Below are 13853 nucleotides of genomic sequence, written 5' to 3'. Positions count from 1 at the left end.
CATGGAGGACCTAGTCTATACTGGTTTTTGTTCCTTTCAATTAAGACAACCAGGTGAGGGGATTTCCTTAATAATTAATTACTAATTCATCAATCAAATACAAGGGAGGAGAGAAAACCGTCAGACACTCGGCCCTTAGTTACTTGAGTTTGATACATGTTGGTGTAAAAGGTTGAAAGGACTTTTATCACGATAGTCATTCTGTCTTCTTCCTTTTCTCTCAAGTCTCTCTTCCCTCCGTGGAATGTGTTTGACACGCGTTATAATCTGTAGCCCACCTATTCCACTACTTTAGCCCACTTATTCCACTACTGTAGCCCACTTATTCCACTACTTATCCCCCCCCCCCAGGTTCCACATTTATGTTTTAACCCTAAACTGGCACACTTGATTAAATTAGTCAACTAATCATTAAGCTTTTGACTAATTTAATGAGCTGTGCCAGTAGGAGGAGGGGGGGGGGCCCCAGTTGGTACATATTGCTTGTGATCCCAAATGTTACCTATTCCCTGTATAGTGTATAAAGTACACTCTTAGAAAAACCTAAAAGGGTTCTTCGGTTGTCTCCATAGGAAAACCATTTGAATAACCCTTTTGAATTCCATGTAGAATCCTTTACACAGAGGGTTCTACTTGGAACCAAAAAGGGTTCTACCTGGAACCAAAAAGGGTTCTACCTGGAACCTAGAAGGGTTCAGTCAAAAAGTAACAGTCAAAAGTTTGGACACACCTACTCATTCAAGGGTTTTTTCTTTATTTGTACTATTTTATACATTGTAGAATAATAGTGAAGACATCAACACTATGAAATAACACATATGAAATCATGTAGTAACCAAAAAAGTGTTAAACAAATCAATATATATTACATATTTGAGATTCTTCAACGTAGCCACCCTTTGCCTTGATGACAGCTTAGCACAAGAAAAACCGTGGAATGAGTAGGTGTGTCCAAACTTTTGACATTTACTGTATAATAATAATAAAAAAAATGTATATTTTTTGGTTGTTCTGCTCTGTGCTCAAGCCACCAGCACTTCCGTTGAAAAAAGTTAGCTCCACTCAAATGAATTCTGTCCCTTTAGCAGATTTGCTCCAAAAACACTATTGAAAAGTTTTCAAACCCAGAGTTTCAACAGGCTAATACTTCTGTAAACGCCTCACAAAGCAAACTCGACAAACCAGACAGGGGTGGGTTTGTCAAGTCAATGGGAGTGGTGAATTTTGTTAATTAGCTGAAACTGTCATTACTACAACCTAGTGAAAGGGACAAACTAACGTGACCGTTAGACCTGATGCCGTATTTCTGCTATGCTAGAGCTATGGTAACTAACGTCGCCATCACCTGCAAGCATGATCAGGGATGCAGGTTGATTATTGGGATGAGTCATGTCCTTGAGGCAGAACTAAGCTATTTCCGCTAGAGAGTCCAGCTGCAAAGTCAAAATTGATTTGTGGTCTTAATTTAAGGTTAGGGTTAGCAGTGTGGTTAAGGTTAGTTTTAAAATCTGATTTTATGACTTTGTGGCTGTCCCAGCTAGTGACCACTCTGCAGATCTGTCTCCACTACACCTCTGTAGAGAACTGAAGAGTTTACCTGTGTTTACCCTCCACTACACCTCTGTTAGAGAACTGAACAGTTTACCTGTGTTTACCCTCCACTACACCTCTGTAGAGAACTGAACAGTTTACATGTGTTTACCCTCCACTACACCTCTGTTAGAGAACTGAAATTATGCAGTAACATCACATACCCTTCAGTGTCTCCCGCTATCCATTGGATGTCTCCATAAAGTTCCCAAGCTCTGACCACCGTCACCACCAGTCTTCCCTGCGAGACCTTCCTGAGGCAGCAGTTTGAGTCCAGATTAGAGTAACGATCCCCACAGGACAGTTCCCCGGTGCTCTTCGGGAGGGCGTTCTCCTTCAGGTAATCCTGGACAGCCTCCTTTGTATTTTGAACAAAATGTTAACATATTAATTGACATATAACATATAACCTAAGATCCCGATTGTAGGTTGTATTTCTGCATCCTTAGACAAGAATCTCCAATAAACAAACCCACCTGAGTTAATAGAATTATATAACAAACAACGTTCAACAGGTTACGTCAAACTTCTGGGTTTTATTCTCCAAAGTTCAAACTCTTTGGAATCTCTGGCCGATAACAATAGAATTTAATAGAATAAAATAGCCTTGAAGTGCCTCATGTATAAGTACATATCTTAAAATACTAGCCCATGTTAGCAAGTGTCCTGTCATTAGAATCATCAAATGTGAAGACTGTTATTTTATCAAATCAATTCTCTATGTGTAATTATTATTACGTGATTAAACTAATCATGTGAACTTAAATAACTAGGAAGTCGGGGCACCACGGAAAATGTTCAGATTAAAAAATTATAATTTTCTGAATAATATTCAGAATATAATTCTTCAGATATTCAGATATTTTAATATCTGATCAATTAGTCTGATCAAGTAGTATTCTATTAGACTTCTATTAGACTTGCTGTTTGGGGTTTTAGGCTGGGTTTCTGTACAGCACTTTGAGATATCAGCTGATGTAAGAAGGGCGATATAAATAAATTTGATTTGAAATTTGATTTGATATTCATTAATTATTCTTTACCTCTCGTCAGTCTCATTTCAAATGTCGTAAAATTCTTGGTTATCTGCACGAACCCAGTCTCTACTGTGAATCATCCATACACAAATTGGCTTAATTACTAATTTACTAACTAACTAACTAACTAAATGATCACAGAAATACATAACAAACAAACAGTAGATATTGGTTACTAACAATGATAGGAAAGAGTCCCTAGTGGGCTAAGCCGATATGATGGCTTGGTGGACAAAGGAAAGGAGGTGTGGACTGAGAAAGAGCGGGAAAGACAACATGGAATTATTACACACAGTCTATAATTATATTAATTGAAATGCTAATCCTTTGCCCATGAACGGCAACCCATTCGAAAAGGAATTTCAATTTATATTTACGCCCGCGTGTCGATGTTGTCTTCTCTGTTGGAATCCAGTCCGTCTGCTGTAGAGAGTCGACAGAGTCTCTCTGGTTAACTTTCATTGAAGTCATAAAGTCTTTTGAGGTTAGGATGGATACTCCAGAGGACCATTCTGAAATGTTCTAATAGATAGATGTTTCGGCCGTTGTCTGTATTCTCGTGCTCAGTTTTCGTAATTTCTAGCTGCAAACTAGTGATTCATGTATAAGATTTGCTCTTATTCTGTAGGGATCGATAGTCAGAGTTTAACTATTTCCAGCCGTGTAGCCAATGCTCCACGTGGAATATTCTTGTCCTTTGGTAGAGTTGTAGTTTAAATCAGCATCACCCGGCATGTTTTGGTCTCAGAAATTCAACCATTTGCAACCTCAGCTCACGCTGGGGTTTGCTTAGTCTGAAGTGAATTTCATCAAGAGTGGGTTTAATACGTAACAGTAGAAAAGGGCGGTCCATGACACCTGATGTGATGTCTGGGGGCGGGGCACGATCTACACCCAGAAAGGACCACGTCATGACACTAGGTAGGTAAGTTAGGCTAATCAGCTAAAGGGAAGTGGTTTCTCCTCTCCTAGGCATTCACCAATTAGTACTTCAGTCTCCCCTGGTTTCTCAGCGGCAGTTTTAATCGGCAGTTGTGTCAGTGGCGGTCTCATCGCCAAAACGAAGACTGTCGCCAAAACAGATATGGTTTTGACGAGTTGTTCTGCAGAGTTCTTTGAGGAAGGAAACAGAGGATGGCTCTCTCACTTAAAATGGCGCCGGAGGGGATAGCGTTTTATTGGCTCCTAACCAACTGTGCTATTTTGTTAGTTTTTTCCGCATCGTTTGTAACTAATTTTGTACATAATGTTGCTGCTACCGTCTCTTATGACTGAAAACAGCTTCTAGACATCAGAACAGCGATTACTCACCTCAAACTGGACAAAGATTTTTTATTTAATGAGTCCGACACTAAGGATATACTGCTTTGTGACGAACAGGCCCAAATCCAAATCCTACTACACCGGCTCTGATGCTCGTCTAATGTGGCTGGGCTTGCAAACTGTTACGGACTACAAAGGGGAACCCAGCAACGAGCTGCCAAGTGAAGCAAGCCTAATAGGCAAACAAAATGCCTTTTATACTCGCTTCGAGGCAAGCAACACTGAAGTATGCATGAGAGCACCAGCTGTTCCAGACAACTGTGTGATCACCCTTTCTCCGAAGCCGATATGAGCAAGACCTTTAAACAGGTCAACATTCACAAAGCCGCGGGGCCAGATGGATTACCAGGACGTGTACTCAAAGCATGAGTGGACCCACTGGCACGTGTCTTCACTGACATTTTCAACTTCTCCCTGACCGAGTCTGTAAAACCTATATGTTTCAAACAGGCCACCATAGTCACTGTAACCAAGAAAGTGAAGGTAACCTGCCTAAATGACTACAGACTGTAGCACTCACATCGTTAGCCATTAAGTGCTTCGAAAGGCTGGTCATGGCTCACATCAACACAATTATCCCAGAAACCCTAGACCCAATCCAATTTGCATACCGCCCCAACAGGTCCACATATGAAGCAATCTCAATCGCACTCAACACTGCCCTCTCCCAGTTGGACAAAAGGAACACCTATGTGAGAATGCTGTTCATTGACCACAGCTCAGCGTTCAGCACCATAGTCCCCATAAAGCTCATCGCTAAGCTAGGGACCCTGGGATTAAACACCTCCCTCTGCAAATGGATCCTGGACTTCCAGGGTGCCCCCAGGTGGTAAGGGTAGGCAACAACACATCTGCCACGCTGATCCTCAACACTGGAGCCCCTCAGGGGTGCGTGCTTAGTCCCCTCCTGTACTCCCTGTTCACCCACGAAAGCAACACCATCATTAAGATTGCTGACAACACAACAGTCACATGATCACAGACAAAGATGAGACTTTAGGGAGGAGGTCAGTGACCTGGCATTGTGGAACCAGGACAACAACTTCTCAAGGTCAGCAAGACAAACGTGCTGGTATCGAGTCAATGTGCGGGGGAACAGGTTGGTCAAGGTACTTTGTTCATGTAGGTATGGGTAAAGTGACTATGCATAGATAATAGACAGCAGGTAGCAGAAGTGTAAAAATAAATGGAGGGGGGAGTCAATGTAAATAGTCCATGGGGGGTCAATGTAAATAGTCCATGGGGGGGTCAATGTAAATAGTCCATGTGGGGGTCAATGTAAATAGTCAACGAGGGAGTCAATGTAAATAGTCCATAGGGGGGTCAATGTAAATAGTCAACGAGGGAGTCAATGTAAATAATCCATAGGGGGGTCAATGTAAATAGGCCATAGGGGGGTCAATGTAAATAGTCCATGGGGGTCAATGTAAATAGGCCATAGGGGGGTCAATGTAAATAGTCCATGGGGGTCAATGTAAATAATCCATAGGGGGGTCAATGTAAATAGTCCATGGGGGGTCAATGTAAATAGTCCATGGGGGGGTCAATGTAAATAGTCCATAGGGGGGTCAATGTAAATAGTCCATGGGGGGTCAATGTAAATAGTCCATGGGGGGAGGTCAATGTAAATAGTCCATGGGGGGAGGTCAATGTAAATAGTCCATGGGGGGAGGTCAATGTAAATAATCCATAGGGGGGTCAATGTAAATAGTCCATGGGGGGTCAATGTAAATACTCCATGGGGGGAGGTCAATGTAAATAGTCCATGGGGGGAGGTCAATGTAAATAGTCCATGGGGGGAGGTCAATGTAAATAGTCCATGGGGTGTCAATGTAAATAGTCAACGGGGGAGTCAATGTAAATAGTCCATGGGGGGGTCAATGTAAATAGTCCATGGGGGGGGTAATGTAAATAGGCCATTTGATTAATTAACACATTTACATATGCTGTGTTTATTATCTGTTGTCAATCCTGTTGCCTAGTTACCCCTACTTATATGTGCACATCTACTTCAGTTACCTCATACCCCTGCACATTGACTCTGTACTGGCACCCCCTGTATATAGCCATGTTATCGTTACTCATTGTGTATTTATGCCTCAACCCCCAGAGGATCCCAGGGGGCCCCGTTACAGGTATCACTTGAACACACATAAGACATGACAAGATGTGTAGAATGGCAGGAAATCTGCTTTAAAACTGCAAAATGTTCTCTGCGCCAACAACAGGGATGTGAGCACTTTGGGGTTGCATGGCTGGGGTTTGTTACAGACCGAAAAATGACAATATCCAGCCAGACCTTTGCCACCTAGAAAAATGTATGTGTCCGGACCTTATTATTTCACCCACCTGGTGTCCCAGGTGTAAATCAGTCCCTGATTGGAGGGCAAGAAAGAAAAAAAGCTGTGGAACTGGCTTCAAGGTCCAGTAATGAATTTGATGGAAATATATCAACAACCAAAGGTTACCTTCACTCCCTGCTGGACAGCCGTGTTGGGTATGAGCAGGTGCAGAGGCGTTAGAGAATAGTAGATTACGTCCGGGAAGTTCTTCAAGGTTCTCATCCAACTATGGAATCCCACTGAGTCGTTACGGTTGAGTGACAGCTCGCCCGGCCAACCAGAGCCTCCCACCACCTTGGTGTGGTGGCTGAGGAAGCTAGAGCTGAAGGAGGTCTGCGAGTCACGGTTGTCCAGAACTTTGGAGCACCTTTCGTCGCTAGAGGAAACTGACATCCCAATGTTTACCTGAAAGCCCCTGGACAAGCAGGATTCCACCTGAGAGAAGGAATACAGAGCCATATATTCAGAGAGTTGTCTTTAAGGTTTCTTCCATAAAAGACTGTGATGCATTTGCTACGTGGGCAATATTAATCAATGGAATTATCTGAATGTAACTGAACGTCTAGAAATACATGCAAAAAATCTTGTGCTGTAGGTTTTTGCTCTAATCTAGTACACCTGATTCTAATAATTAGCTGGTTGATGAGCTGAATCAGGTTAGTTACAACTGGGGTTGGAGCGAAAACATACAGTTGGAAAGTTCTCCAAAAAACAGGGTTGGAGAGCAATAGACTAGATAGATGTAAACCTACAGGAGGGTATCTCTCCAGGAACAGGGTTCAAGAGCCCTGATCTAACAGTATAAGGATCTGGTGGTATGTAATGATTACAGATTGCTGTTTGAATTCCTGTAGCTTCCTTTAATGGAAAATGTCCTCTATTACAGCAGGCATTGAGACTAAGTAAGTCACCTGGTTTGTAGAGAGGCCACTGTGTGAAGCCTGACAGGTGCGTATTGCTGTGGTCATCGTCAGCCTGCCTCCCAGGTCAACCTGGCGGATGTAGTGAGTCCCATAGGTGTCTATGAGCCGGCGGTACTGGGCCTTAGAGGTCTTAGAGTATGAGCCCAGACGAGCAATGTCCTTACGGAACTCATCGCTGAGAGTTGGAGTGTTTGGCGTGCGATAACTGGAACATAGGAATTAGCATATCAGATGTGAATTAAAATACGACACAGAGACGACCTTGATCTACAATTGGTTGACCCTTTCTCAGACTATAGCATACAGAAGCAATGGTCCTTTCAACATGTTGGTGGGTGTCGCGGTAACAGCAGGTCACATACAGAAAAACCACTTAAACTTGAATGTGTTACAAATCGGAACCCAAAAGATCAGATTCATTGTGTTTTTTGTTGTTGTTGCAGTTCACACATTGGGGAAAAGATCAGATATGTATCAGATATGCCAAGACATCGGAACTGAGGTGACTGTGTGAACAAAGCCTTTATGAAATGAAGACCCTTATGGAAAATTCACATGATTTCACATGTGGAAATTCCACATTTTGCTCAACTTTTTTTTTCAGATACAATTTCACATGTGAAATCATGTGAAACCGTGTGTTTTTGGAACACTTCAGATGTGGATTTTTACACATAACCTTTCACATGTGGATTCACATTTTCACGAGATGCCCTGTTAGTCACTATGAAACACAAACAGATCTTTTAACATAATGTTTTCAACTTACAAAAAAAATGAAAATATTCAGACCCCTTGACTTTTTCCATTTCCATTACAACCTTATTCTAAAATTGATCAAATTGTTTTAAACACAATAGCCCATAATGACAAAGCAAAAACTGTTTTTTAGACATGTTTGCAAATGTATACAAAAAAAACTGAAATATCACAGTTACATATATATTCAGACCCTTTATTCAGAACTTTGTTGAATCACCTTTGGCAGCGATTACAGACTCGAGTCTTCTTGGGTATGACACTACAAGCTTGGCACACCTGTATTTGGGGAGTTTCTCCCATTCTTCTCTGCAGATCTTCTCAAGCTCTGTCAGGTTGGATGGGGAGCGTCGATGCACAGCTATATTCAGGTCTTGCCAGAGATGTTTGATCGGGTTCAAGTCTGGGCTCTGGCTGGGCCACTCAAGGGCATTTAGAGACTTTTCCTGAAGCCACTCCTTGGCTGTGTGCTTAGGGTCGTAGTCCTGTTGGAAGGTGAACCTTTGCCCCAGTCTGAGGTCCTGGGCGCTCTAGAGCAGGTTTTCATCAAGGATTGCTCTGTACTTTGCTCCGTTCATCTTTCCTTCGATCCTGACTAGTCTCCAAGTCCCTGCCACTGAAAAACATCCCCACAGCATGATGCTGCCACCACCATGCTTCACCATAGGGATGGTGCCACGTTTCCTCCAGACGTGACACCAGTCATTCAGGCTAAAGAGTTCAATCTTGATTTCCAGAGAATCTTGTTTCTCATGGTCTGAGAAAACTTAGGTTCCTTTTGTCAAACTCTAAACGGGCTGTCATGTGCCTTTTACTGAGGAGTGGCTTCGGTCTGGCCACTACCATTCTGGAAATATATCTTATATTCTCAGCACAGTAAATTCTCAGTTTTTTTCCAGGGACGCAAGGACGTTTTTTTGGGATGTTCTCAGAACATTTTGTCATGTTCCCCTGGAGGTACTGCCTAGTTCCTGGTTTGCTCCAGGGATGTCCCCGAGGACGTTTTTAAGACGTCCTTGGGATGCTGTTGAATGGTCCCCTGGAGGTTTTTGTGTAGCTCAAATGTTGTCATGTTACATTTTGCATCCCCATGTTGTAAAAAAAAAAAATCACATGAAATCATGTTGTTTTCACATTTTGTTTCGTTTTTTTGTGTCACATGTGATCACATAAGATCACATGTGAAATGTTGCATCTGTAAGGGAAGCGCTATAAAAGTTGAGCAAATCATTATTGTTATTATTACCTGTAGTGACGGCAGCGGAGATTCTGTGAGAAGAAAGAGTGGCGGTCCTCTTTGGTCTTGGTTGTGGCAAAGATGGCTACATCAGACTGGGACCCTCCCATCTCTATGCTAGCGCCCACATCCTTCTCCACACTCACCGGTCCCACAGGTACGCTTACAGACACCTTCGCCTCATAACCAAAACCCCCCTTCCATTTTGTAGAGATCTCGTTGGTAGTGGACTGTGCCAGGTTACTGGAGGAGAGAAGAGGAGAGGATAGGTGAGGAGAGGAGAGCGGAGGAGAGATGTTTACTGTCCAATTTCCATCAAGTAAACAGTCAGAAACCATCCTACTCACCTGACAGAGGCATGAGAGTGGCTGGAGATATCCTCAGTACAGTGGCTGTAGGGCCTCCAGTCTACAACAGACAGGGGAATTTTCTGCAGCTCGTTCCCCTGTAGGGGGTTACTACACAGTGTACAGGTTTTACTGGGGGACAGGTAGGTCTTCAGGTCTATCAGGTAGGCCCCTTTACGTTTCAGGGTCACCACGTCAAACCCCTCCCCTGCCAGGTTGTGACCGGGGACAAATGGGGCGGAGTCACACAGGGATTGGCTGGCAGTACGACAGGTGAGGGCGGAGTCCAGTTGAGAAAGGAGAAGGAGAAGAGGAAGGGAGAAGAGGGGAGGGGCTGATAAGGGCATTACTGAACTAAAGGGAGGGAGGTGAGGGAGTAGAGAGAAAGAGAGAAAAAGGAGGAGAGCGAGTATGAGAGGAGTGGGGAAGAAAATGGCAGAGACAGAAGGGATGAGAGAAAGTGAGAGGTGTGGGGAGAGAGAAGGAGAAAGAGGCTGTTTAAACTCCATGATGTGAAGCACTTTGTGACTTGAAATGAAAGCGCTATATACAGTGCATTCGGAAAGTAATCAGACCCCTTGACTTTTTCCACAATTTGTTACGTTACAGCCTCTTTCCAAAATTGATTAAATAAAACAATTCTCATCAATACCCTGTAATGACAAAGCTGCCCTTGCTCCTACATCGCTGGCATCAGTGTACAAAGCAAATGGACGATGGAAATCCGGAGCAGCTAGCACCGGTGCAGAGACAAAAAGGGTGCCAGCAAACCGAAAGGGAGATGAAGGATGTCCCCGAGGACAAGGTAGAAGGTAGGAAAAGTCATCAGGAGTGACAAATGCAGGAAATTTTTGGCACGTTCGGAGAGACCTGCAAATATCCCTTCTGCATATTGAACTTGCTAGCGTACTTAGCAGCACCAACACAATCATCGACCCTGGGCAAAGGGTATGAGTCCGACTCAGTAATGGCATTGAGTTTCCAAAAATCGGAACAAAACCACAGAGAAGGTAAACAAAATAAAAACCAACACCAAACTTAAGGTAAACAAAATATAAACCCACACCAAACTTAAGGTAAACAAAATAAAACCCCACACCAAACTTAAGGTAAACAAAATATAAACCCCACACCCAAATAAAGGTAAACAAAATAAAACCCCACACCAAACTTAAGGTAAACAAAATATAAACCCACACCAAACTTAAGGTAAACAAAATAAAACCCCACACCAAACTTAAGGTAAACAAAATATAAACCCACACCAAACTTAAGGTAAACAAAATATAAACCAACACCAAACTTAAGGTAAACAAAATATAAACCCACACCAAACTTAAGGTAAACAAAATAAAACCCCACACCAAACTTAAGGTAAACAAAATATAAACCCCACACCCAAATAAAGGTAAACAAAATAAAACCCCACACCAAACTTAAGGTAAACAAAATATAAACCCACACCAAACTTAAGGTAAACAAAATAAAACCCCACACCAAACTTAAGGTAAACAAAATATAAACCCACACCAAACTTAAGGTAAACAAAATAAAACCCCACACCAAACTTAAGGTAAACAAAATATAAACCCCACACCCAAATAAAGGTAAACAAAATATAAACCCACACCAAACTTAAGGTAAACAAAATAAAACCCCACACCAAACTTAAGGTAAACAAAATATAAACCCCACACCAAACTTAAGGTAAACAAAATATAAACCCACACCAAACTTAAGGTAAACAAAATAAAACCCCACACCAAACTTAAGGTAAACAAAATAAAACCCCACACCAAACTTAAGGTAAACAAAATAAAACCCCACACCAAACTTAAGGTAAACAAAATATAAACCCACACCAAACTTAAGGTAAACAAAATAAAACCCCACACCAAACTTAAGTAAACAAAATAAAAACCCCACACCAAACATAAGGTAAACAAAATAAAACCCCACACCAAACTTAAGGTAAACAAAATAAAACCCACACCAAACTTAAGGTAAACAAAATAAAAACCCCACACCAAACTTAAGGTAAACAAAATAAAACCCCACACCAAACTTAAGGTAAACAAAATAAAAACCCCACACCAAACATAAGGTAAACAAAATAAAACCCACACCAAACTTAAGGTAAACAAAATAAAACCACACACCAAACTTAAGGTAAACAAAATATATACCCACACCAAACTTAAGGTAAACAAAATAAAACCCCACACCAAACTTAAGGTAAACAAAATAAAACCCCACACCAAACTTAAGGTAAACAAAATATAAACCCACACCAAACTTAAGGTAAACAAAATAAAACCCCACACCAAACTTAAGGTAAACAAAATAAAAACCCCACACCCAAATAAAGGTAAACAAAATAAAACCAACACCAAACTTAAGGTAAACAAAATATATACCCACACCAAACTTAAGGTTAACAAAATAAAAACCCCACACCAAACATAAGGTAAACAAAATAAAACCCCACACCAAACTTAAGGTAAACAAAATAAAACCCCACACCAAACTTAAGGTAAACAAAATAAAACCCACACCAAACTTAAGGTAAACAAAATAAAACCCACACCAAACTTAAGGTAAACAAAATAAAAACCCCACACCAAACTTAAGGTAAACAAAATAAAACCCCACACCAAACTTAAGGTAAACAAAATAAAAACCCCCCACCAAACATAAGGTAAACAAAATAAAACCCACACCAAACTTAAGGTAAACAAAATAAAACCACACACCAAACTTAAGGTAAACAAAATATATACACACACCAAACTTAAGGTAAACAAAATATATACCCACACCAAACTTAAGGTAAACAAAATAAAACCCCACACCAAACTTAAGGTAAACAAAATATAAACCCACACCAAACTTAAGGTAAACAAAATAAAACCCCACACCAAACTTAAGGTAAACAAAATAAAAACCCCACACCCAAATAAAGGTAAACAAAATAAAACCCACACCAAACTTAAGGTAAACAAAATATATACCCACACCAAACTTAAGGTTAACAAAATAAAAACCCCACACCAAACATAAGGTAAACAAAATAAAACCCCACACCAAACTTAAGGTAAACAAAATAAAACCCCACACCAAACTTAAGGTAAACAAAATAAAACCCCACACCAAACTTAAGGTAAACAAAATAAAACCCACACCAAACTTAAGGTAAACAAAATAAAACCCACACCAAACTTAAGGTAAACAAAATAAAACCACACACCAAACTTAAGGTAAACAAAATAAAACCCCACACCAAACTTAAGGTAAACAAAATAAAACCCCACACCAAACTTAAGGTAAACAAAATATAAACCCACACCAAACTTAAGGTAAACAAAATAAAACCCCACACCAAACTTAAGGTAAACAAAATAAAACCACACACCAAACTTAAGGTAAACAAAATATATACCCACACCAAACTTAAGGTAAACAAAATAAAACCCCACACCAAACTTAAGGTAAACAAAATAAAACCCCACACCAAACTTAAGGTAAACAAAATATAAACCCACACCAAACTTAAGGTAAACAAAATAAAACCCCACACCAAACTTAAGGTAAACAAAATAAAACCACACACCAAACTTAAGGTAAACAAAATATATACCCACACCAAACTTAAGGTAAACAAAATAAAACCCCACACCAAACTTAAGGTAAACAAAATAAAACCCCACACCAAACTTAAGGTAAACAAAATAAAACCCCACACCAAACTTAAGGTAAACAAAAAAAAAAACACACCAAACTTAAGGTAAACAAAATAAAACCCCACACCAAACTTAAGGTAAACAAAATAAAACCCCACACCAAACTTAAGGTAAACAAAATATAAACCCACACCAAACTTAAGGTAAACAAAATAAAACCCCACGCCAAACTTAAGGTAAACAAAATAAAACCGCTATAAAGCGCTATATACAGTGCATTCGGAAAGTAATCAGACCCCTTGACTTTTTCCACAATTTGTTACGTTACAGCCTCTTTCCAAAATTGATTAAATAAAAAAATGATCATCAATACCCTGTAATGACAAAGCAGCCCTTGCTCCTACATCGCTGGCATCAGTGTACAAAGCAAATGGACGACGGAAATCCGGAGCAGCTAGCACCGGTGCAGAGACAAAAAGGGTTCCAGAAAACTGAAATGGAGATGAAGGATGTCCCCGAGGACAAGGTAGAAGGTAGGAAAAGTCATCAGGAGTGACAAACGCAGGACACTTTTGGCACGTTCGGAGAGACCTGCAAATATCCCTTCTGCATATT

The 13853-nt window shown here is 40.8% G+C and overlaps 1 protein-coding gene across 2 annotated transcripts in view; it reads right to left on the bottom strand.

The window, feature by feature from the left end:
* LOC139568357 (perforin-1-like) overlaps nt 1-13853 on the bottom strand; it is a 47389-nt gene that overhangs the window by 1802 nt on the left and 31734 nt on the right. For both annotated transcript variants that reach the window (XM_071390130.1, XM_071390129.1), the window contains exons 2-6: nt 9559-9912; nt 9221-9454; nt 7204-7420; nt 6419-6727; nt 1755-1948 (exon numbers count right to left, since the gene is read on the bottom strand). In XM_071390130.1, the coding sequence (XP_071246231.1) occupies nt 1755-1948; nt 6419-6727; nt 7204-7420; nt 9221-9454; nt 9559-9905 (1301 nt within the window). In that variant the 5' untranslated portion in view covers nt 9906-9912. The remainder of the gene's footprint in view (nt 1-1754; nt 1949-6418; nt 6728-7203; nt 7421-9220; nt 9455-9558; nt 9913-13853) is intronic.

This window comes from Salvelinus alpinus, chromosome 2 (genome assembly GCF_045679555.1).
Source record: "Salvelinus alpinus chromosome 2, SLU_Salpinus.1, whole genome shotgun sequence".
Lineage (NCBI taxonomy): Eukaryota > Metazoa > Chordata > Actinopteri > Salmoniformes > Salmonidae > Salvelinus > Salvelinus alpinus.
Note: the sequence above shows the minus strand (reverse complement) of the source record. Positions and strands in the feature narration are given on the sequence as shown.